Source organism: Periplaneta americana, chromosome 5, assembly GCF_040183065.1.
Source record: "Periplaneta americana isolate PAMFEO1 chromosome 5, P.americana_PAMFEO1_priV1, whole genome shotgun sequence".
In the NCBI taxonomy this organism is placed as follows: domain Eukaryota; kingdom Metazoa; phylum Arthropoda; class Insecta; order Blattodea; family Blattidae; genus Periplaneta; species Periplaneta americana.
The window spans coordinates 103,700-130,231 of record NC_091121.1 but is presented as its reverse complement, the minus strand read 5'-3'; the positions used below and the strand labels follow the sequence as shown (position 1 = coordinate 130,231).

Below are 26,532 nucleotides of genomic sequence, written 5' to 3'. Positions count from 1 at the left end.
TGCTCTTTAGTGCGGTCTTGTTTTTCAGAAGGGTGAGGTTCTTTTGAAATAGTTCACAAGAAATAAGGTTACAAGTGAATTTTGTAATGTATTACTGCAGTATTTTTTAAATATATTAAATACTATGAATGTGAAGTTTAAGTTGTGTTTTGTGTAAATATTACTGCAAAATATAATTTAGCACTATGGCAAAACTCTAATTTGCAAGTCATGAGATTATAATCTACGACAATATTTCGAACAAAAATAGATAATAATGTTATTGTAAATACATACAATATTGCCACCCCTGACAGGAGTTCAGAAAACTGCTCTCCTGATCAATTCCGGTAAGAACAATGTAAAAAACAAAATCTGATAAAAGTATGTCATAAATGAAATGAATTATTTGAAATATAATATTGACTGAGGATTTAAAGACCAATGATGAAATAGCACCAACAGTCATCAAAGGCTTTAAGCTGTTTGAGAACCTCAAGAGTTCTCTAGGAACACATCCTCTAATAACCTTCCAAGTGGTTATGTTTTACTGGGTACCGTACTAAAATGTTTGACTGCAAGACTCTTAAATTCTTTGCTTCTCATGATTCTGTTCAGAGTGTACTGTGGGGTCGAGAATTAAGCCCAGATGATCTAATACAATGAGGAACCAGCAGTTGTTGTGGCAATAGGGGTATCCTGAACTGATAGCGTGCGTGTACTTGAGGGATGCACTTTGCGTGTGCATTTGTTTTCCAGTATATAAACACTGAGGATTTACGTAGTGTATTAGTACATTAAATACTCTTAGTAATGCCAAATTTTTGTTGTGTTCTTATATTGTAAAAACCAGGGAAAGCCTTTTGTCTTCATTCAGGTCCCGAAATATTCTGAATATATGCTTTAAACCTTAAACAATTTAACTAATTAAATTGCGCCTCGAAAGTGCTAGCTATTAAACAAAAATAAGTAAGGAATTGCTGGCTACGGTTTCATTTTGGAAGAGGGAAAAGAAAAATTAATAAAAGCATATGTAACCTTGACAGCAAGGTATGTTAGCTTAGATTATATTCAGTACTACTAGAAGTCTCTGAAGTTTATGCCTACAGTAAACTCTCGATTAACTGGGATGTTTATTATCCAGGACGATCCACGTGAAATCCATTTCGTGAATAATGTTTTTAATGTGCTATAGACTAATTATTAAAACCATGTTTTTACTTTAAATTTTCAAAATCATCCTACATAATATTCAAAACTGCATGTCTTTAATCTACAAAACACAGGAATCATATTAAATCATCTCATCAAACATTGCATTTGATCTTTCTGCAACTAGAGAAAAAAGTACAAGGAATTCAATCTCGATAGTCCCTTCCCTATAAAAAAAAATACATTGGTGGCTGATATCCTGTTTTTAGCATACGGTACTTACAATACTAATGATTGAAGAAGTAATATTCACCTTCGATAAAGTTCCTATTTATTTATTTATTTATTTATTTTTTTTTATTCAGGCACCTCGTTCTCAAAGTTCTTGTTTAGGTTCATGAATATGCAATTTACTCGTACCTATATTCTGCATACTGCAGATTTCCCCATCCATCTCTTAAGGGGAATCACTCAGTATTACACAAGTTTACACTATTATATATTGTAAATTAAATTATGAGGAAAGAAAATACTGAATTATATTAAATTATACTAGGTTATACAAAATAATCATAAATTAAAAACCAAGTGGGAGAACATAATCAACTGTAGCATATGACATGACATAATATAGCACTATAACATGTTGCGCCGCATGGAATGCCCCTGCCATCTAATGGTAAAACTTCGCATAAGATATCCCAATTGATGCTAAGTAATTCACCCAAGACATGGGATAGGTTGTGTCAGGGAAAGAGTGCACAGATACCATCTTAACAGCTTGTGTCCCATGACTACCAGATAGACCCTTTGTGTTGAAGACCCAAAAGTTACTTTCCAATGGGAATAAAAGCAATTCATTTTCCTTTACTTTGGAGGTTGTTCCTTCGCTGCCTACACAATTCAATTTTTCTTAAGTATCCTGAGCTTTAGTGTAGGAAGAATTGGCAACGCCCTGCACATCGATCTGTGCTTGTCCAAGAGAAACTGGCAAGACAACAGATCACCATTTTGCTATACAATTTCTTTTTCTTTTCCTGCTTGAAAGCAAAGCTATGTGGGTGTAGATTTCAGTTGGCCGAGATCATCATTGTCAGAAGAGAAGCTGTATGAGATCTTCACGGTAATATCTTTCAGTAATGTTACCAGCAGACATGCATAGCGGCCCATGTGGCTAGTTCGAGAGGTGTGTGTGTGTGTGTGTGTGTATCTTGTAATATGGTGCAACAGAACAATAGTCCACGAACTTATGACTGTACCTCGTACAAAGCTTACTTTGCTCTTCAAATTATAAATAGATACACAAAACTCGACAAACACATTCAGCATCTTCACACAGAATAAAGAAAGAAACCTGCTCATACAGAACAAAAAGCAGAAGTCAAAGTAACATTTAGTGTGTAAAGCTGCGGGAGAACCGGTCAGGTAATCTCGGCCTCATCTCACCAAATTCCACCTTGATGTCACCAATCCCACCAACACTACATAACCCAGTAGTTGATACAGCGTCGTTAAGTAAGCAATTTGTCCAAGATTTTTGATTCAATTCTATTTTCGTCCAATGAAATACACGTCCAGAAGGACATTTAGTTCAATATGACTTTTTGTCCAAAACAAATTAGCCCAATGTATAATTTTTACCAATCTAAATTTATTGATTTTATGTATTTCTATATGGAAATCTTAATCTTCAGCTGGGTTACTATTAAACAGTGTGATATTCATTGCCTGGAGCTATGTGGTGATCCGGTTCTCAGCCTTGTGCTCTTGGTTTAATACACGAGCCCTGATGTTCGAGAAGGCATGTGATATCCTATCCATTCTGCCTCTGCTCCTCCTCCAGGGAGTCAATAAATCTCGTCTTTTTAAGGGTGTTGCATGCACATTCTCTTTAGGTTATTTCTCACTTTTCTAACCTCCCCGTCCACATGTTACCGTCTTTGTGCACTATGATGTTATCTGAAAGGCAGAAGTGATGCATCTAGCACTGGAGTGTCACATCGCCAATACTGTCTGGTCTTATTTTTGTTAAAAGAATGAAAATAGTAACAGTAATTTGTAAGATGAAGCACTGGTTTTTCCTCTGTCACTCAATAGAATTTGTGCCATATTCAGAACCGGAAATATTAATGAAAAGTTGCTCAAAATTTTAAGTCACTACGGAAACAGTTGTAGAAAGAGAAAAAGGAATTGGTTGGATCACTGACTACGAAGAAACTGCCTACTGAAGAATGCACTGGAAGGAAGAAAAGTTCGGGGCAGAATAAGATACCTGATAATAGACATTAAGATACATGGATTATTTGCAGAGACTAAGGGGAAGGCAGAAAATAGGAAAGATTGAACAATGTGGCAGGGCTTGCAGTGAAAGGCCCGTCCTTAATGTCCTCAATAGTAATATCCCTTAATGAGAACTGTATATCCTAATTTTTGTTTAAATTTAGGCAAATTGTCAACCTTAAATCACTTAACTGCTCCCTATATGCCTTTTTCATTTTTCATTGTTCCAAGCAGCAGATTTATTATGTTTTGATTTGATGATCTGCGAATAACACTGAATTAGACGGTACTTATATTATCATTCACCATGATCAAGAATAGGAAGGAAACCAAAACAGACACCATGGTACTTGCAATGTTTACAGTTTTAGAATATGTATCTGAGATTGTTCTGATAGGTAAGAGTTTACTAATTTATTCTCGAAATATATAAATGCAGTTTTGAAATAATAATCTCATGAGTTATGCAATCAAAAGCTTTAGATAAATCACCTAAGCATCCCCACCCAAAGTGACCCACCAAAGCCACAGCTTTTTAGCCACTGGTTTAGCATTGCCCTAGTTTTTGTCTACCATAAATTCCACTTGGACCTCCCAGGATTCGAACCCAGATTATCAGAATGGAAAGCCGATGCTCTAGCAGTTCAGCTTGCAGTGCGCCTCCTTAACAAAATACTAAGCAGGAAAGATTACGGATTTTTTTGCTACTTTCAGCACATTTGAAGAAAATCAGAAAGTGATAAGTTAATGACTATGAATATTATGTTTTCACTGTATACTGGCAATCACATTGCATATAAAATTCAATGTACATATTTAATATTGCAAATACTCTAAAGTATGCTATAAGGAAGTCTGCTCCTTCACTGCTAAGTGGATGGTGTACTGAATTCCATGAGACACATGTTTACAATGGATGCAATAAATGTTGAGGATATATTTTGTTCAAACTCACTCACATGCTGTTAATTCACGTATTTGGAAAAACTGTGTGTGTTATAGTATGAAAATAATGGAAAACGTTTGAAGGGAAAACCAGACAAGATGGATGGCAAGGGTGCACTAATATTAACACATGCTACACACGACAATGGTAACAATGAAGTGTGGTACATATTTGGTTATTACAATTACTTCCTGCAGGTACACAGTAAAGCCAATTGCTAATTGCGCCATACATAAAGCACAATGAAACATAAAACATTTCGATTTTCTGAGAAATTAAATCTTAACATATCATTCACCAGGAGATGACATTGTATGAAGACATATAATTAGATTAATCCTCAGTTCATGAAACTCACATGTGTAAAACGCACGCATGCACAGTTTCACTGAGCTATTGAATATGGGAGCAAATGCAGTTCCATCACTGAGAGTTGATAACCCGCACATGATTATCAAAGAAGAAGAAGAAGAAGAAAAAAAGCAAGCCAGAAGAATGTTAAGTTATCGAATTGGGCATGCAACATTGTGGACAATATGGAAGACTAGCCCAAACAGAACCAGAAGTGATGACCTGTTTAGGTATCAGTGAGATTACAGTTAGTGCTCAAGCAGAACAAAATGGGAAAAAGCTGTAATGAGACCAAGGCAGTGGCAAACAAAGGAATTCGCTGTCAAGCTTTCATAAAGAAAGTGAACTACTACTACTGCTACTGCTACTACTACTCACTAATGCAGAAAGTGAGGGTAAATTTTTTTACTGTATCTCTTTTCCTAATAGACTAATTCTGTAGGACTGCAGTGAAAATACTTCAAGAAGCATATATCTGTACTCCCTAGAGTGAGCTGATATCTTAATTATCAGGTATAGCATAATGAGATGAAATTACAACAACGAGTAAGAGTTGCGAAGTTCCCTTTCCTACTTGCTAATTGCAGTATTACATTTCTTACTATATGGTGAAAAGAAGGCATGAAAATCGTTTTCTCAGGTCATAAAAGTTCTTCTAGAACTAACATGATGAAGATTTATTGGTAATTGTCTTTCTCTCTGATGTGTACCTGTTGGTCGTCATTTGTGCCAAAGGACTCCAAGGTAGAATAATCAGCTGCCGTTTCTTCGGGTCCCGTGGCCTCGGCAGCAGCACTCGCTACAATCAATAGGAAGAAACAAAGGATCATGTGAAATGGATGCAGCAGAGCTTGGGTAAGCAGGCTGGCTGCTGTTACGAGCACCTACCTGTTGTGTAGTTGGTAGTAGTGGGCACATCATCCCCATGACCGGCATCATTCATGTGTTCAAATTCTGTCCTTCTATCTCCATATTCTGGAAGAAAAAAAGTAAGCACTGAAATTAGTATCTCCAGACATGGTCTGACAGTATTTAAATCAAGATATGTAAGACAAAGTTCAATATTCAATAACAGGATAAGCATGGCTACTGACCTAACGCAGGATCATCGAAACGGGAAAATTACATGACAGTTATTAACTTAATGGGACTCTTTTCTTTAAGTTATTTTAAACAGTTGTATAATATTATATAGACTTCTAATTCTTTACAACAAATATTTTTAGGAAAAAGCCTAACAACTCAGTCATTAGCCTTTACAGAGGGGCCAGCAGAAACCAAGATGCAACATAACCACTCGATCGGACAGTAGTAAAGTTTAATTTTGACTTGGAGCCCTTCCATTCAGGGTCAGCTTTCTTTTGCATGCATAAATCTACGATACAGGGCCCTTTACTGCACTCCCTTTCTTAAACGAAGGCATGCTAAGGATTTTCGTTGTTACTGTCACATCACATCTAATGGCAAGTGTGGTCAACAGTTGATCATTGGATATGATCCCACATAATTAAATGAAAAATACAATAAAATAGAAACACAGGTCTAATTCCCAAACATATAACAGGCCGAAAAGTCATTTGCTTAATTGAAACTACCTTCATTAATAGCATTAGAAGAGGTATGCAGAATAGTAAATATAAAAATATCAAAAGCATTAAAGGAAAACTACACAGAATATAGTAACTGAATTTCCCCATTCATTAGCCATATCAGTTAAAGGCATTTAATAATAGTATCATGTATAATATTGAATTTAGGGACTCCTGCAGAAAGAATGTAACTACAGTCTAATACAGCTGTGGCGAAAATGTGACTCACGAGCACATTATGACTTGCAATGATAGCTATGCATTCCTCTTGCTTCCCACTTCCCACAACCCCCACCCTCTCACTCACTGGAGTCAAACTTCGTTCCATTTGTATTTGTCTCTGACCTGCGAGTGGCGCATCTTCACAATGTGTCTCTTGAAACCATGTACCTCTACAAAAACGAAAGTTTCAAGTAGGATGGGAGGACGCATTTTTTTTTTTGCTGCCAATATGATGAGAATATTAAATGTATGATTTGTTCACAAGTATTACGAGGAAAACGGTTGTATAACATAAAACGGCATTATACAGGGTGATCAGACCACCCATAACAGTCATTTATTTCGGAAACCAGTGCATTAAAATTTTCGAGAAAAAAATATTTATTACTAAACCACATGTGAACTTTCACTTGAGCTTAATTTCATCAATCAGCTCTAACAGGAAGTAGGGTCAGTGGCGTATCACTTTAAAATTTCAAATGAGAGTATGGGTCAAATAGGGTACCATTTGATAGAGCTCTTCAAAACAAACAACTTTCATAGGAAACATTTTTACCAATTCCTACTCTTTCAATGAGAAAACGTACAAAAAGATAATGCCACCAATACTGAGAAATGTTAAAATACGAAAATGTAAACAAGACAATTAATGTTGACATTTTACGGAAAGGCTGGACAATTCCATTAATTTTTATAAATGCTCAAACTATCTGCCGTTCTGAGCAGCACACTCCCGTACTCTTCTTCTAACACTCTCAGTGACTCGTAACACTTCGGTGTGGTCAAGTGACTGGCAGGCCTCCCGGATTCGTTGTTTTATGTCATCTCTTATTGTGGGACAGTCTTAATGGAATTATTTATTCTAGAGGATTACAAGTAATTAAGGAAAAAGGGCAATATGAGATGCAATCCAATTGAAATTTAATGAAAGTGGTAAGTTATTCACATCTTTAACATATCTTAAGAGAAAAATTCTAGCCTACATAGCATGTCTATAAGGAATAATTTCATATTCGCATCTTTGTTGACTTTTATCAGTCCTTCAGAATATCATAGCATTGCTTATATATTCCTAGAGAACCTACCTATACGAACTTTGCGCCATTTAACATCTTACTAAGGTTTAATAGTTCTTGGTTTAGGAAAGGTTTCATTCTTAAAAGCAAACATATAATAGCAATTTTTTGTCAAAACTAATCTCATTCATATTTTATTCCTATGAAATACTCTAGGAACTTTTATATTAGCTAGTATAGAAGAGTTGTTTCAATAAACATAAATAGGCCTATTAATTGTTTTTATTAAACCTTATGGATTCGCGCTGCGTCTCCTAACATTAGTACTCGCGTTTGGTGTCACTACAGCGCAATCAATAATAATCAATGTTTTGGACTTAGGCTAATATTTTTATTTTATTATGCGATATTTGTCTACATAATGTTAACATAACCGACTTGCAATTAATTTTTAAATATTAAATATAATATTATAGGATTGTTGTTTAGTCAATTTTCCGAAGACAAGTCTGAACCTCACAAATGATACCAAGAAGGCACCACTTATGAGGCAACTAGGCCAGGAGATAATGGAGTAGGGTGGCCAGTTCCTTTCCTCCTCCACTGCATACATCGCCGAAAAAATTAGCAAAAATCTACACCTAGCAGACACTGCTTCACACTTACACATAAACAGGATAACTTTATTAATTATACGCAAATATCACTACTTGTGGGACAAACCTCCCAGATTTTAGACTTGGCATCATCTCTTGTCTTCCTTTTCTTGAAGGATGCATTATAACAGAATCAAAGAAAAGATAGAAAAGACGAGACGAAGTAGAGTCTCTTCTGTTTTCGAGATTTTGTTACGCACTTAACACACGTGTATTGTATACTCTTTTTGCACGATCATATATTTAGAACTGCAAATACTGTATGAATTTTATGATACTTTCTGCGTTGAGAACGGATTTTAGTGAATGTAGCCATTATACATTCAAGAGAGTATTAGTTTGCTAAAAAGTTTAATAAAAGTCAGTATAGTTTTCTTTTTGTATCTAATGAAGAAAAAAAAATCCATGAAAAATATGTTATTGAGGGGGTTTAGAGGTATTATCAGGGGCGGCTCGTCTATAAGAGCTGCGGAGCTGCAGCACTCCCTGCTTTGACAGGAAAATAAAAATAATATTTATTTTAATTTTTAGAAGAATTGTTACAGCTTTTATTGGTAAATTGCTTTATATTTCATCTGGCCAGGAATATGTACTATTATCTTATGCATTGTCTTTTTGCGCGTCGACTGTACTGGAATTGACACTGCATTCAAAGTCGTCCTGGGATCTGCAGGGTGGTCAGCTCATAGAGAGTGTGTCTTGCACGGTCAGGGGGTAGAGAGGTGAAGGGAAGCAGAGGGAAACTGCTGCTGTTTAAAACCCATATCTCGCTGCAGTGGCTTGCAGAGCCAGGCCACAAGGGATCTTTCCTCTCCTCCTACACTGCTATTGTAATGCTGCGTCAAATGGATTCTCTATTCCCTTGAAACTTAATGACAAAATTTTTATTTTCTTTTCACATACTTATTGTTGTAGAATCTTATCGAGTTAATATAACGAAATTAATATTCTCTTTTGCCTTATTATTACGTATATATCCAGCCTCCAGCACAACTTAATATTCGCCTTAACTCAAAATGATTGCACGAGTAGAATCCTTTTGATATAGCACGTAAAATACGAAAGAGACTTCTTTTCCAGTTTTAGAAAATTGTTGACCATCAGTATATCTGAGTGTTGCTTTGGTGTGACGTCTTAATACCGTAACTTAACCAGTGCAAATGTGCAAGCATGAGTGTATGTGAATTACAGAATATTAATTTTATTTTTCTCAACTTTCTCTTGCGGAGAATATTGACGTAATGAAGTGAAATTAAAGGGTCGTCCGTTACCCGACTTAAATCTTACTTAAGCTTCATCCAGCCGAAATAGTGCATATATGTAAGGAAGTATAACAATGAAATTTACGCTAAGCATTTGTGGTTACGTGGATGTGAACAAAAAAAATCTGTATTTTGTTTTCCTTGCCTCCTCTTCGGTGGTGATGCTGCATGGACTAGGAGTGGTGTGACATTTAGGACATTTGCCCCTAAAAAGCAAAATGCACGAATCTTCGCAGTCTCACCTGAAAAATGTTGTTTCATTGGCTATGTTACGCAACTCATAGGGCCTACTGCTGTGCAATTAAGTGAAACGAACAGAACAACATTCTCAAACATAATCAAGAAGTGTGAAAAAATCGTGAAATTATTAAAAAAAAAAATATTGATTGTATCAAATTTTGTGGCCAATATGAACTTCCCCTTAGGGGATATGATGAAAAAACGATTCGAAGAACCCTGATGTGTTTCGTGGGTTGCTACAGTTCGTGAGTAATCTAAACGAGCCTCTCAAAAATCATTTGGAACATGCCACTGTTTAGGGTTATTCTAAGACAATTCAGAATGAACTGGTAGATTGTAAGTTGAGTGTCTGCCGATCTGAAATTCAGACTGAAATCGATGGTATTAGTTTTTCTTAGGGATTAGCAAATGGTCCCACAGACATCTCCCAACTACGTCAGGAAGTTTTGGTTTTTCGATATGTAGTGCATTTATTTTTGTCCTATACTTATTAGTAATGGTATCAAGAAGTGAAATTTGTATGTACTGAAATCTACTGCAGCTCTCCCAATCCACAAGTTCACGAGCCGCCACTGCATATTATATTACATTATAATAGAAACGCGGACAATTAAAGTATAATAATTATCTCCAAATGTGAATGTATTGATTTCACGGCACTAAAATGATTTATATCGTGTTAGGAGTTTGTTGAACGTACTCTAATCAATTCCTAGAAAATTGCTAAATGACCGAGAATCTTCCAATGTCATCTCTCTGAGTAGGAATAAAAAATATATTACCAATAAAGGATCTGTTATTTCATTTCACTATTTTCAATTATTTATATGTGCTGGGATGGTAATTCATGTTATGAGGGATTCTCTGAATATTAGTTTCATAGGTAATTTATCTTTTCAGATATCTTTAACTTCTTGTTTCTGATGCATTTTTGTATTTTTCTACGTGGACTTCCCTTTCTCACCCACACTTCTTTCTTTTTTCTATGTGTTCTCTCCTCCAGAGCTTTAAGTTCTTTGACAACATTTGCAACCGCAAGCACAACATCTAAGGCTAAATACTAGGTTTCATCGTTCGCCATTTTGATTATTTTCTTTCAATAATTTAATTAAATGTACTCTAATATTTAATTTACATTTATTTTAATATTGTAACTACATTTATTTTAATATTGTGATTACATTAATTTTTTTAATTGCATTATTTATATTTTAATTACATTTTAATATTTATTATTACATTTCAAAACACATAATTAAAACAATTTAAGCAATGAAAGTATTTTGTAAGCGGATTTGAAATCAGAGCAAAGATTTCTGTATTAGCAGACAAGAGGTTGCCTTGAGTTCTTCGCCAAGTAAAAAATACTCTTGTCTTTAACTCGCCGTAACTTGAAAACCAGTAAATATTTTGAATAGCGGCAACTTTTAAAAGTAATTTCCATTCTTTCTCAACATTTCATTTGCTTTGACCCCCCATCTAACGTGAAAAATAAAAAAGTTTGCCGCTAACCACTTCTGAAGGTCTAAATGTCTATTTTCAACAGATCACTTCCAAATTAGCATTCCCCCCCCCCCCCGCATTTTAAAAACAATTTTGATTTCAAAATTTGTTCCATGCTTTCCTCAGACATTGACCTGCCAATCATAAAAATAACAGTGCCATTGATTGACTATCATAGGAGCTACGACATGATATTCCTCTGCATACGCGAAATTTGGTCTCCGTCAGCGCTGCGAATATTTCGCGTTGGTGTGGGGTAACGTGCGAATTTCGTTGCCGCTGTATGCGCGAAATATTCGTCGCCGCCCACGGCTGCGAATATTTCGCGTTGGTGTGGGGAGGCCTTGAAATAAAATTGCAGTTGCTTAAAATCGAAAGGCAAGTTAGTAGGTATCATAGGAATACGTGAGATAAAAACATTTTCTCCTTTTGTTTTACCAGTTAATATTGTGACTTATGTCACCTTTTTTCTCATACCAATTCTTGTTCCATTGCATAATTTTGGTGTGTCAATATTTCGCAATAGTTCCGGTACTATTGGTGATTCAAAATTAAGTAGACTATTAATTATGTGGTTTCAAAGAATTCACGAATTCAGTTGGATAAAATACAGCCTGCTCACTATCTACAACTGTATCGAGAAACTCATACTATGGTTCTGGACTGCGGAAAGATACTTACTGTATGAATTGTCTAAATTTTGGCCTTCATGATGTATCAACAATGCTTTAGTGCTCTTTTTTCCACGGCTTCGTGAAAGTCGATGTTGAATACAACAGACAATAATAAAGAACAATTGAATGTAGAAGATTGCATTTAATATTTTACATTAATGTTTGATAGTATTGTGACAGCTGCAACGGGGTTCGAACATGTGTCCAACAGGGCGCGCGGCAGACGAAACGCTGGTACGGGGAGCATCTGCATGCTGAAGGGCAGAGGGGGTGTATTACGTCAACGCGACGAGGGGAGGTTGCGCGCGCAACTGCTACGTGCGGAGTGAAGGGGGGACGGACCCTCCCGACTCTTCCAGAAGTCCGTCCGAAGTGGAGATATCCAGATAATTCGAGAGGACACCCGTAGAAGTTTCTCGTAACTATGGTTTAGCTATAAAAGAAGAAACGCGAGCGAACTTGAGCAGTTTTCAGTTTATTCCGCCATTCAGTGAGTAAGCCAGTGAACAGAGCAAGCCAGCCAGTCTTGTGTACCGGAGTTCGACTTGAGTGTGCGTCTGCAACTGTGTCAGCATCCGAAAACCTGAGTTCGAGTGCAGTGGACCGCAGTTGGAGGGACCTGAGTTCGAGTACAGTGGATCGTCTCTGAAGGTCTGTGGTTCGAGATACTGTGAACTTGAGTGACTGAGCTAGAACTGTGAACTGAGAACTGACAGTTCTGATTTGTAAATAGTGCTTTGTAAATATTAGTTAAGATTAACAGTTCATTGTTGTTCGTAATAGTCCAAGTAAATTGTCATTGTCGTTTGTGGAGTGCAATAACAAACGCTGTGTTGCTGTGCGGAGAGCAAATCCTATTGCTGAAATAAATTTACAGTATATAATTTTATTTTTTTAATTAATTTAACGTCCATTTGCCCGATTTTAATGTAGCCTATGTTCTTCTCCTGGTTATGAAGGTTAAATGTGCAAACTTTGGCAAATATCAGTCAAAGTGTGTAGATTTGTATTGAGTACGTACATACATACACACATAGCCACATTGACTTTTATATATAAGATATCATATCATATAATATCATAACGAAATGAGTAAACAGCTAAAACAACGGCCAATTTTATGTAATAATCTATTGCTGGCATTCTTCCTGTCAATATTTCATCAGTCATCAGTTGAATTACATGTGTCTGTTTGCATTCTGCAAAACGACTTACTCGATTCAAGAAAAAGTGGAAATTGTGGAAGTGTATGTGAGAACAGGTTCAATTAAGGAAATCCCGGAATTTTCAGGGACAAGATTTCGGATAGAGGACAACCAGCAAAGACAGCAATACAGGGTTCGGTTAAAAAGTGGCACTCCAAAGGATCTGTACAAAATGCGAAAAGAGGAAGCGTTCCTTCAGTTCACACACCAGAAGTTATTGAGGGCATCCGCCTAAGGATTATTCAAAGTCTAAAGAGCCACTTTCAACAATTTTTATAAAAGATGAGTCTTTTTCAGCCACGTCTGTATTTACTCTATACTTACACAGGCTACTTTTATTTACACCACCCTGTCAAATCTGATAACATGGATTCATCTCAGATGTGGGCTAATTTTATCCACAGTGCGTGACATGTTTGAAAGTAATGACATTCAGTGCTGCAAATATCTGAATGTTGTTGTTGTTTTCTAATGCCAGGCGTTTGACAATAAAGTCATTTGACCTCTTACACTCCAATATTTTTCAAAGATATTATCATGACCAGCCACTGAAGCACAGATTTTGAGGTGTTCCGAATCCATTTCTTGGTTTGAGTTGCACAATGGGCAGTTAGGGGACTGATATATTCCAATTCTATGCAGGTGTTTGGCCAAACAATCATGGCCTGTTGCCAATCTAAATGCAGCTACAGACGATTTTCGTGGTAAATCGGGAATTAACTGTGGATTTTGATGCAGAGAGTTCCATTTTTTCCCTTGGGATTGAGTTATAAAATTTTGTTTGTTGAAGTCTAAGTATGTAGATTTAATAAATCTCTTCACAGAGTAATACGTAGATTTAGTAACAGGTCTGTAAGTAGCAGTGCTGCCCTTCTTTGCTAAAGCATCCACATTCTTGTTTCCCAGGATTCCACAATGGGATGGTATCCATTGGAATACAATTCTTTTATTGAGTGATATTAATTGAGTGAGCATTTTAGTTATTTCTGCTGTTTGAGATGAAGGTGTGTGTTTAGAGACGATTGATAGAATAGCTGCTTTGGAGTCTGACAATATAACTGCATTCCTAAATTTATTGATGTGGCATAGAAGATTCCTGAGACATTCACTTATTGCAATGATTTCACCATCACCATATCTGAATGGGAGACACATTGCTATAGATTTATCGAAGCAAATCCTACTAGAAATAGTTTTGTCTCACTTGCCTTGGGTACATCAAGGTTCTCAAACAATGAGAGTCACACTGGCCTTAACCCTGCCAGTTAAAATAAACCATTATTATTATTATTATTATTATTATTATATTATTATTATTATTATTATTTTGTAGAGAAGACTTTTTTTATACTCATATAAACTGAGAGAAGAACAAGAGGATAAAGTTTATGGTGACGAGACAGGAATCCCGATTTAGCAATGAAAGAATTACGCAATGTTTCTGTCACTCGTGAAGGAAAATTTCCACTCTAGAATTATTACAATTGGACAAATTTTTAATCAAGGGCATTAACTTTAATTGTAATATGGGCCGATTTCACCCAACTTATTTAACTTTAATTTCGGAATATGTATTATATGTCTTTCTCGTGTTAAAAGTTGTGTAATCAAGATGTATAACTTTAATTGTTAATGTCTTTTTAAATGACACTTAAAGGAACAATGGATTTCACCAATACAAGCTCTCATTAAACTACATTTAAGTTAATTGGCCAATATTTGGTCATTTAAATAATTAATCCTGCATTAACGACAATAATTTTCATCATGGCGAGGACAAAGATGGACTTGATATTTGTAAATGATGATGTCTTACCAAGATAGGCGAAGATCATCATCATCTGGTCAAGCCTTGGACCTAGTGATGCTGCGGTCTCTATGGTTTCTTGTCATCTTCTCATAGGTCTTCCGATAGATTCGTTTTCCAGTGGGATGTTACACTAAAGTTGATTTTGGCCATCGGCTCCTCGGCATCCTTTCCACATGACTTTTCCAGTTAGTTCTGTATTTGTGTAGGAAAACAATCATGGGTGTAACTCCCAGTTCTTTCAAAATTTCTTCACTTCGTTTTCTATCCCAAAGTGTGTAAACTGCAGTTTTCCTCATAAATGTCATTTCTCTTGCTGTTATTGTCTGCATATCTTTCTAAGTCATTGTCCATACTTTTGAACCATAGGCTAGAGTAGGTATTGCCAAAATATTATATACTCTTAATCTACAGTAGTATGACGTTGTACTAAAGTGGGCTTAAATACTGAGTTCATAATTCTCATGACTTTTACATAATTGGTAGTTTTGAAATGTATATTTTCCTTGTTCATATGAAAGATTGTATCCTGAATGTTCTAAAATTTTATCTTTAATACAAATTTTGCTTGTTACTGGATCTTTTCCATAGAATGCCATTATATTGGATTTTTCCACAGAAATTGCCATGTTAAAGTTTTTTGCAACAATATTTAAAAAATGTATTGATTTTTGGAGATCAACTTCATTTGTGGCTAATAATACCTGATCATTTGCAACAAGAATTGTATCAATTTTAGTGCATCTATTAATGGAAATGTATCATCTATTTGTACATTGGTTTCGCCATTTACCACAGAATTCGTCAGTGGCGGCTCACGATCATTTTTGTTGGTGGGACCAGATATTTCACAAATTTCGTAGTATATGTTAAAGAATGCACCAAGGTTTTTTTATTTCGTTTTTGTTGTTTCTGCTTAAAAATTAGTTCAGCACAATACAACTAAAACTACCAACTACATAATAATGCAAATCCAACATTAAACTCACCAATTTGCAGAATTATTTATAAAGAAGATGTGATCGTCTGTCCTTCTGGCTGGAAAGCTTTTTGATGACCCTGTTCTTGAAGTTCGGAATTTGATGGAGATGCGCCTTATGAACAGAACACAAAGCCAACGAATTCAGCCTATCTTGATCTATGGTGTTTCTAAGAAATGTTTCTTTTCCTGTTTAATGTGCTGAAACTCCATTCTGACTCAGCTGTTGAAATAGGTGTTGTTAGTGCAATTCGAAGGGCCCTGCCCACTTCAGAGAATGAATCCATAAAAAAAAACTGAACAAATCACACACAGAGAAAATGTCTTTAAATGTATCATTTTGATAGATCACTGATAATTCATTAATAACTTTTTCTTTCGAAATTAAAGGACTGTAACTTTTTACGAAAATATTAGTCAGGTAGTCGGGGAACTTATCTCTGTATGAAGCAAATTTCTTTGGCTCAAGTATATTAAAGCTGCCAAATATATGTGACTGCAGGTAACATCCATTGAATTGGTTAATAATGAGATCACATACTTCTTTGGGATCTGCCGACAGGTTTACTTCAGCCTTTTTCTTAGAGGAAACGAACATTCTTCTTCATCATCGACATTTATTTCACATCTGTCAGTATTCTCTCTCATTTCCATTACATCTGACTCAAATTGTTGTAATGTGTCAGATATGCTCAATCTATTTGTATTATGTTGCATAATATATCAACATGTTTCATCAAGTCACAAAAGAAAGCAAAAAAAACAAGTTTTTTTACGTCAAAAGCTTCTCTCATTGTTATATCATTCCATTCCTTTGAGTCCTCTCGCTCTTAAAGCATTTCAATAGCTCCACTTTATTTTCCTTAACGGAGGATACAACTCGGGACTGAAAGTTCCATCTTGTTGCTGAAACAGTTTATATACGCTTATTGCACACAGATCGCAGTAGGTCACTGCGTTTAGGTGAATTGGAGAAGAATGTTGTAAACCCAGTAATATAGTATTTGCAAAAAAACAACTTCCCTGATTTAATGCATTTTGAACAAGTACATTTTATAACTAAATTAAGTTGGTGGGCATAACAGTGAACAAATTTCCATAAGGAAATGTTTTCTGCATCAAAGTCTGGACTCCACCCTGGTTTCCTTATTAGTGAAGCACCATCATATGATTGAACTACGAGTTTATTTTCTAAATTGAAAGGCTGCAGACTTTGCTTTAGAACCCCGCTCAGCCGTTAGCCGTGCAATTGTTTACCTCTTTGAAAGGAAGAAATCTTTCCACAGATTTTACAACCTTTTATGTACCACAAAATAATAAAAAATTGGCTTTTGCAGGTTATGTCTGTTGTTTTGTCAGCCTGCACAGTAACAAAATCTGTACAATTAATGTTCTGCTTCAGATCTTCGATGTATACTTCATACACACTGTCTAATAATTCATTTTGTATAGTATGTGAAGTATATTTAAAAACAGAAGTACTGTTAAAGTGTTCATCCAATACATTATCAAGACTGGAAAGTAAAAATAATAGGTCTAATAAATTTCTCCAATTTGGCGATCCTGATTTTCGTTATGATCTCTCAGTGATAATTCGTGAGTTCCGCAAAATATTAAGGATCAATTACTCTCCCTAGTATATGCATGTTTTTTGTGATCTGTCCGTTGTTTTTCTGTTTTGAAATTTTAATCGCGGAATCAATTTATGCTGTGATATTTACTAACTCAAATATTTTAAACTTACAAGCATTTTCTAAATGTAATGCACTTTCTTCATGTTTTTTGATGTGCTCAACTTAAATGTTTTAGATCTTTGCAACCTTATCAATGTCCACAGCCCCTCGCCAACAAACAATAGACAATAGAAACAAAATAAACTTTGTTTTTCGTCACTTACAGTTAGCCACATCTTTGTAAACTACGAGTTGCAGAAAGTTCTCCTTTTCTATAAAACTTAAGTCATTAGGCAAATCTGTGCTTAGTCATTTAACTTAGTTTTTTTTCTTATCTTTCCCTTTTGCCTCATGGCGTCAGGTCTGCTTCCATCCATCTCCTCCATTCCTCTCTATCCCTCGCCATTCTTCTCAGTTCTCCAATTCTTTGCCATCACCTAAATATTGTCCATATACACCATCCTTGGCCTTCCCTTCCGCCATTGCTTCCATTACTTGTTTTGGTTTTCTTTCTTCTCCCATTCACACCATGTGTCCATACCACTTAGTAACTTCTCTTCTGCTGATTTCTGTTTTAATTCCTCTCTAATCCTCTATCCCTCTTTGTTTTTCCAACTATTCTTCAGTAGCATTTCATTTCAATTGCTGTTGTATTACTTATTCTCTCATTTGTCACTAGCCAACTTTCCCCTCCATACAGCAGGATTGGTTCTATTTAATGGATTTGTATATCTGTAATTTTGTTTTAGGCAGTTTTTTTTTTTCCAAATATTAAGTTACTTAATTGATAGTAAATATTACAGGTTTTTTTGGTTCGGTTTAATATTTCTTCTTTTATTTTTCCATTTTAATGTATAATACTTTCAAGATATTCATAAGTTTTCGCCTGTTCCAGTTCTTCCCTGTCACAATTAATATGAATTGTACCTGCCTATCGTTTCTTTCGTTCTACCCATTTGCTTGGTACTTACTATCATTCCCTTACTTCTTTATATTTCTGTCCATTCAACCACTGATTCTTGTAATTTATGCTACTAATAATATGTCGTCTGCATACACAACACCTGGCTATATACTGGCCTCATATTCCAATAACCAACTCTCAACTTTGCTGTCCTCCTTTCGCATATTTTAATTATTTCATTCATAAAAATAATAAACAGCAATGGACTCAAACTAACCCCTTGCTTCACCTCTCTATTCACTTCAAATTCCTCTGATAGTAACTCATCAATCCTCACTAGTCCCTCTGCTGACTTGTAGGATGATTCCATAACCCTTATTAACTTCTCATTCTTCCCTCCATTCATCAATATCTTCCATATTTCCAATCTTGGTACCATGTTAGATGCCAATTTTAAGTCCAGGAAGGCCAGAAAAACTTTCCTTCCTTTATCCAAAAATTTCTCGCCTATTGTTGTAATGGTGTATATTAAATCTTGTGCCTGTCTTTCAGGTCTAAAGGCTACCTGCTCCTCCTCGAAATCTTCAACTACCTCTCCAAAATTCGCATATACATTTTTCATGTACCGATGCCAAACATGCTACATAATTATCACAATTTGTTGTTTCTCTCTATTTATAAAATGGTATTATTGTTCCCAATCCTTAGCCAGCTTCTATAATTTATCTATTGTAACGTTGCCTCCCCATTTAATCAATTCTGGTGAGACATCATCATATCCAGCTGCTTTCCCCACTTTTAATATTTCTATCACCAATTTCACCTCTCTTCTTGTTATATTCCCACCAATTTCTCCTTCTGTTACATCTTCCTCCTCTTTATTATTCCTCTTTCTATTTGCAATTTCCAAGTCTGACTCCGCATTTTCTTTAAATTTCTCTTCATAAAAACCTTTCCAGGTTTCCACTATTCTTCCTATATTATTATCCTTATTCCTTACATTTCTAACTCTTTTGCCAAACTTTCCTCTCATGTTTTTGATAGTATTCCAAAATAAACTTCAAGTTTACCTTCTAATTTTAATGAAGAAAATGACCAGTGATTAAATTTCCAACTTCTTTACTATGTTAATATTTAGGATTTACCTTAGCTAACTAGTTCACTAGGCTTTGGGCAATGAAGAACAAGACTTCGAAACTAGTCAGCTAAGGTAAATCCTAAATATTAACAGAAATTGGAAATTTAATCAGTGAAAACAGTGTTTTTAATAGGCAACCCACTTTAACCATGTTTACACACTTCACTAGCATGCACTATTCCAAGTTCACACTGACACTTCTAGAATTAACAAATATCTGCGTCTGCTGCTTCATCTGCCAGGCAGATACTCATAATGGTCACTTCGTGAATCTCAGTCGGCAGCGAATGCGACATTGCACGCTGTGCACCATGGCAGTTCATGCTGAAGTGATTCAAGTTGTGGGCACTTTGACTCACAATATTTAATGTCATACAATCTTTGATGTTTTACTGACACACATCGTGTCATGTGACGAAATTTATTGAAACAATTATGAATCCAGTACACTGTCCTGAACAAAATTTACGCATTTTAAATGTGAAAAGAAAATTTCTGGGAGACGAAATATTGGTGGGGCATGGCCCCGGTAGCCCCTAAGGACCAGCCGCCACTGGAATTCATATATATTACAAAAAGTAGTGGAGAAAAAGGACAACCTTGTCGAACACCTGCATTTATGGATTTAAAATCTATGATTTCTCCATTTATTTTGATAGCAATTTTTGTATCTTTATAAATATTAAATAATAGGTGATGATAATTTCCGAAAAAGATTTGCAAATGCAGTTTAGGCACAGCAAGATATAAGCACTGTATATTTTGAAGGTGATTTAGAATAACCAACTGATAGTTAAGTACCTCATAATATTTCTAAAATGATACATTTATTGAAGGAACATTTAATCAATCTTCATCATCATCATCCTTAGCTCGACAACCCATCATGGGTCCTAGCTGTCCATAGGAGTTTCCGCCATTCATCCCTATTTCTAGCAACACTCATCCAGTTTTTAACTCCTTAATCAATCTTCGGTTGCCTAAATTACGGCAAATAAAGTAATATGAATAACATATTTATCATGTAGGCCTAATATTACATTTGAAGACATTGGAATAGAGAAAAATCCATGAAGTCTTGTTGTTTGTTGAATGATATTTTCTTGCATCTACTTTCATATTAAGGCGAATGGAGAATTTCCAATTGCCTAGGCAATAGATACTACTACTGCTTTCATATTATCCCATTTTGTCTTCAATATTGCTGAAGACATTGGGATGAAATCTCTTTCGACTTATTTCTGAATTCTGCCCCCGTCTTTTGTTTTCAATGATTTTACTGTTTTGAAATTATCTCTGTTTATGACGACATTTTATTGTCGTAATATAACAAATGAACTTACTATATGTCACTGCTTATATTAAGAAGACACATGGCCTTTGAAGTTACTATTTTGCCATGATTCCAAAGGCTGTGATGAGTTAATTGGGAATTAAATTAATTGAATATTTTAAATGTGTATTAGTTTGATGAAATGCAAATAAATATGATTTAACTTCCGTATTTAAGTTAAATTACAATTAGTTAATTGTAGATTAGTGACATGTTGGTGAAATCGGGCCTAAATCCCAATTTCGTATGTATACAATAGTAACTGTCAAGCAGTCATGTTTTTATTTAATTTTAATATAACTGAAATCTCACAACTCAATTACATATCTAGATTAAATATTGCAATACTATGCTACAACTGAATTTCATTAACAGTTCCTTTCAAATGTAACACAAAATTAAATTACAAGAAAAAATTTGTCTAATGCTCAGGATTTAACAATGAAGCTTTTTTCCTTCTTGCTTCCCAATATGTGAACTTAAGATTCGTAATTTGCCAGGTGTTCCATAGCCACATCCTCTTCCTTTGTGAATAAAAGCATTTAGGGGAAGTCAATAAGCCGATTTGATGAAGATATCTATTTATTAAGGCAACTGTGACCAGCAACCAATCTAAACATGGGCAAAGCAATTTTCGAAGTAGATCAGGAATTGATTTCAAATTTTTTCAATGAATTTTGGTGTTCTGCTATTGAATTATTGTGATGGTTAGAGTTAATTCTTCTTTTTATAACTCATTTAATAGATTGGTATGAAAATATGTAGTTTGTTGTTATCTTGAATTTAGTTCCTTTCTTGACTAATAGCAGCTCTCTCATTACCATTCAGCCCACAGTCAGCTAGGATCCATTGGAAAACTACATTCTTATTTAAATATTGATGTCTTTAGCATGAAATGGATTTCTTTAATTTTTTCATTCTAGGGGACGTAGTTGAACTGATGGCCTGTATTGCAGCTTTAGCATCGGATAAGAACACTATGTTTTTGCATTTGTGTACCCAAACAAATATAATTGGAATGACGTGTAAATGGCTTCAACTTCGCCATCAAAATACGAGGCGCATCCAGAAAGTAAGTTTCCCGATTTTTTCCCCTTGAAAGTAAACGTAATTAGCCGTGTCAATTGCGCATGCATAACAGACCTATGACGTATCAATCATATGCCAGCCGGACAGGTCCCACCTGGTGCCAGTAGCGTGGCAGCAGTGGTCCGAAATGAAAGCTCTTATTCCTTCTCCCGCCGCCTGCGAGGTTTGGTCACTGATAAAGTTCTTTAATGCACAAAGCATTGCGCCAATTGAAATTCATCGGCAGCTCTGTCAGGTCTATGGGCCGAACATCATGAGTAAGCAGATGGTGCGTTGCTGGTGTAGGCAGTTTTCCGAAGGTCGTCAAAGTGTCCATGTGAAGAGCACAGTGGGTGACTGTCCCTCATCAATGATGATCGTGTTGAGCTGGTGTGGCAGTGCATCATGGAGAACCGTCGCTTCACGATTACGGAGCTGAGCAGCCATTTTCCGCAGATATCGCAATCCTTGTTGCATGAGATTGTCACTAAGCACCTGCTGTTCAAAAAAGTGTGTGCCAGGTGGGTGCCGAAAAACCTGACACCCGAACACAAAATGCAACGTTTAGGAGCAGCACTGACATTTCTGCAATGGTATCACGATGACGGCGATGAGTTCCTCCACAGGATCGTCACGGGCGATGAGACTTGGATTTCGCACTTCACCCCAGAAACCAAGCAGCAGTCAATGCATTGGCGGCATAGTGGATCTCCGGTCAGGGCGAAATTCAAACAGACGCTGTCGGTACGGAAAGTGATGTGCACGGTGTTCTGGGACAGGAAGGGCATTCTGCTCATTGACTTCCTTCCAAGAGGTGAAACAGTGAATGCTGACCGTTACTGTGAAACACTGCGAAAATTGCGACGTGCCATTCAAAACAAGAGGCGTGGAATGCTTACTGCAGGTGTTGTGCACCTCCATGACAATGCTCGTCCACATATGGCTCGGCGCACAGCAGCTGTTTTGACGGAATTTGGTTGGGAGTTGTTTCATCATCCACCCTACAGTCCTGATCTTGCTTCTAGCGATTTTCACGTTTTCTTGCACCTCAAGAAATTCCTGTTCTCAGTGAGCGTTTTGGCAACGACGAAGAGCTGAAGACGTCTGTCACACGCTGGTTCCATTCACAGGCGGCAGAGTTCTACGACAGAGGGATACAAAAGTTGATCCCACGATACGACAGGTGTCTCAATTCTGATGGTGGCTATGTTGAAAAATAGCTGAAACATTGCTGTACCTGTTGCCATAAATGTTTTCCTGAAAGTGTGTGTTCTTTTAAAAAAAAAAAAAAATAGGGAAACTTACTTTCTGGATGAGCCTCGTATGTTGTATATCTGCCAACATTTATATAGGAGCTGCTTCATCTTGATCCATGAGAGAGCCACCTTGCAAACGTACTGCCAATCTTTTTGTAATATCTTCTGTTAACTGTTTCTAGAGCAATGAATGACTTTTGCTTCTTCATAATTTACGTCTCTCATGTTGAAGATTTCTCCAAGATCAAGGCAACAACAGTTCACTTTGAAATTAATCAGATTATATCGACATCAGTTTTCTTCCTCAATTGGTATCCTTAGATTTTCTCTAAGCTTTACTACTTCCCTCAAAGGAACCTGTAACCACTAGAGGGCGCATCCCCACTTGACGGATTGAGGAATGCCTCTCAGGAGTGTATAGCAGTATATAATACATATTTATTTAACCTGGTAGAGATAAGACCATCAGGCCTTCTCTTCTCCTCTACCAGGGAATTACAACTATAATATTAAGAGTGGTAGAGATAAAAGAAATACCTCCTGTGGACCAACAGGTAAAGTCTATGCTGGCCTGTCATGGCATAGAGGAGTGTCACACAGGTGGTGGAGGTGGGAATGGTTGATGGACACAGTTAAGTCCTATGGACCAGTGGACCAAAGACAGATGTGACCCTCCATTCTTATTGGGGGTTGAATATGGACAATGGATCTGTCGGGGTGTCCTCAAATAAAATGATTGTAATTTACTCATGAACATGTGTTCCAAAGCAAAATATTCGAAGAGAAAGTAAATTTGAGTCAAATTAAAAAATGATTGATTATAGAAACAACAGGATAAACAGAATGTAACTTACTATAATTTCATGTAAATATTTTTAATTACAGATTCGTCAGTAAATGAAGTTTATGATGATGGTGGTGGTGAATATTTATATATCAAACAACAAAAAAATAATTTATTTTAATAATTTTACTATAATACAGGCAAATCATGTGATACAACCTTTTCGAGAAAAAAGCTTATTCTGAAGAATAAAAAAGAAAAACACCAAGCATGTTGGAAAACAAAGATATCAAATTTGGTGGCAGGATAGAAAGGTTGCCTGTTTATCTGCACATGTTTTATGACTGTGTTCGGCAAATATCAGAGATCAACTCTGAATGTCGCCAATTTAATGTAAGAAAAAAAAATTGTATAAATTATAAGACAGAAAATGTAATATAGATTTACCTTCACCTCTAGCCACTGCCTCCTCTTCTTCCGAGCTGACAGCTGCTTCAGGTGCAGCTTCTTCTTTAAGTGCCTACAAACATATTCTTAATTATTTATTACAATTGTTTCTTTAAGGATAAGGTAAAGGAGGGTAAGTGTGCGCACCTAGTGTATTATTGTCTTTGGAATCTAATGTATTGTAGATGAAATATTGAAAAATTGTTTAATGAATGACAGTATTATATGGATTACAAATTCAGCAGATGAACTTTAGAAGAAGTTAGTAAATAAATTACGTTTGATTGTATTTTTAAGGAGGCAAATGCACACTCTTAGCTGCATAGGCAGGTAAGAGTAAGCATAAAAAGTTTGCAGTGATTAAGTTATGACACAAACATTTGAATTCACGCCAAAACAATTTGTTTTGTATGAGAAGAATTTTGATGCAGACATAGAAATTTTCAGGGCTTTTAATACACTTATAGATGAGTTTTTGTACACTATTCTAGAGCACAATACCCACTACAGAAATATGAGATTTAGTAATAAATGTAACTACAATTTAGACACGAGAAATAATAAACAATGATTACAAAAAAGGGCTCAAGAACAATAGTCACATACAAATGCCCCAAATCCTCGACACTCAGGCATTTAGTTAGTTCCTGTGATCCAGCCTGCTTCGAAGGCGATAGAGGACATTTGGAAGTTGATGGTTTTGAGGGCTATAACTCAAGTTGTAGAGAAGTAACATTTTCCTTTTTGTGGTTTGCTCTCTTGGCTTTTGTACTTTCTTCATTTTCCCTTTTATTATCTCTTTCTTCCAACTTTTTTTTTTTTTTTTTTTTGGTGAGGAGACGATGAAAGGATTTCTGATATTTGAGCTTTCTCTTCCTCTTCTTTTCCACGCTGCATTTTGGAAGTGGAGATATTTCAGCTACTTTCACTTTTATTCCCACTGTGGGGTTCATTATTAGGTTAAATCTTAATTACCATTTCCTTCTTTTGCTGTAGATCCTGAGCTTATATTTTCATCAATGTTCCCATTCTCGCCATTTAACGATGTCTGTCGCTGCTGGAGATCTTCTGAACTTCTCTGAGAGTGACAAGAGATGGAGCAAACTGATCTTCAGTAGTAACATCAGGATTAAATGGACTGATTATTAGGTCTACATCATAATTTTTATCACAATCATTTTAAGTGGTAATAAAAAACAATGTTCAAGTGTGAAAGTTGTCCTTGAAAAAGCACACTGTGAATCAAATAAATTATAACCATGAGCCTCTTAGCCGACATAGAGTCACTTTAAGAATGTGTCACTCAGGAGCAGCACAATACGGTCATAGGACATTAGTTTATGCCACTTCATTTAACGTCTACATGTTCCTTCTGACTGACTTATAACTCTGTAGAAAGCTCAAGTTCTCTTTTGAAAAAATTACATGTGATTTCAAACAAAACGTTTTCATACTTTCTAAATAGAGATTCTTCTACGGCTCCATAAACGTATGTCTCACCTTTGTCAGTAATCCATACTGCCCATACTCGATGGAATAATGCAAGCCAATTTCGCAGCAGGCATACCAACTATAAAAAATTCACGAGAGCACTCTTACCCCACCACGCACACTTACTCTCCATTACCTTATGTGTTTTTTTTTATTGTTTATTACTACACGATACAACAAAACTCTTGAAAAGACATGCAATATGATACCCAGTGTGCCCTTAAACAATCGAGGGACATGCAATATTACACCCAGTAGGCCCTTAAACAATTGAGGGACATGCAAAATGACATCCAGTAGGCCCTTAAACATGCAAAATGACACTCAAAGAAACCTTGAACTACAGAGAAAATAGACTTTAAAACATAATTTTTAAATACTATGCAAGTTCTTCAAGGCGAAATTAAAGACAGAGGGAAAGTTTGTATGTAATAAACCACATCCTCCTAGAGATGCTGTGTACAGTTCCAGCCTGCCTGAATTTTCAAAGTTCAATCCAATGCTCAGTGCTCCAAAGCATTGATATGCATGAGATCGCTTTGGCAATTATTGAAATTCATTTTATGTTGACTGTAGT

General features: G+C 35.9%; 1 protein-coding gene across 8 annotated transcripts in view; it reads right to left on the bottom strand.

The window, feature by feature from the left end:
* RIC-3 (RIC3 acetylcholine receptor chaperone) overlaps positions 1 to 26,532 on the bottom strand; it is an 86,347-nt gene that overhangs the window by 5,637 nt on the left and 54,178 nt on the right. For 7 of the 8 annotated variants that reach the window (XM_069825214.1, XM_069825222.1, XM_069825216.1 and 4 more), the window contains 3 exons: positions 24,465 to 24,537; positions 5,597 to 5,683; positions 5,419 to 5,507 (listed from right to left, as the gene is read on the bottom strand). In XM_069825214.1, the coding sequence (XP_069681315.1) occupies positions 5,419 to 5,507; positions 5,597 to 5,683; positions 24,465 to 24,537 (249 nt within the window). The remainder of the gene's footprint in view (positions 1 to 5,418; positions 5,508 to 5,596; positions 5,684 to 24,464; positions 24,538 to 26,532) is intronic. The other variant, XM_069825219.1, reaches the window with a different exon arrangement.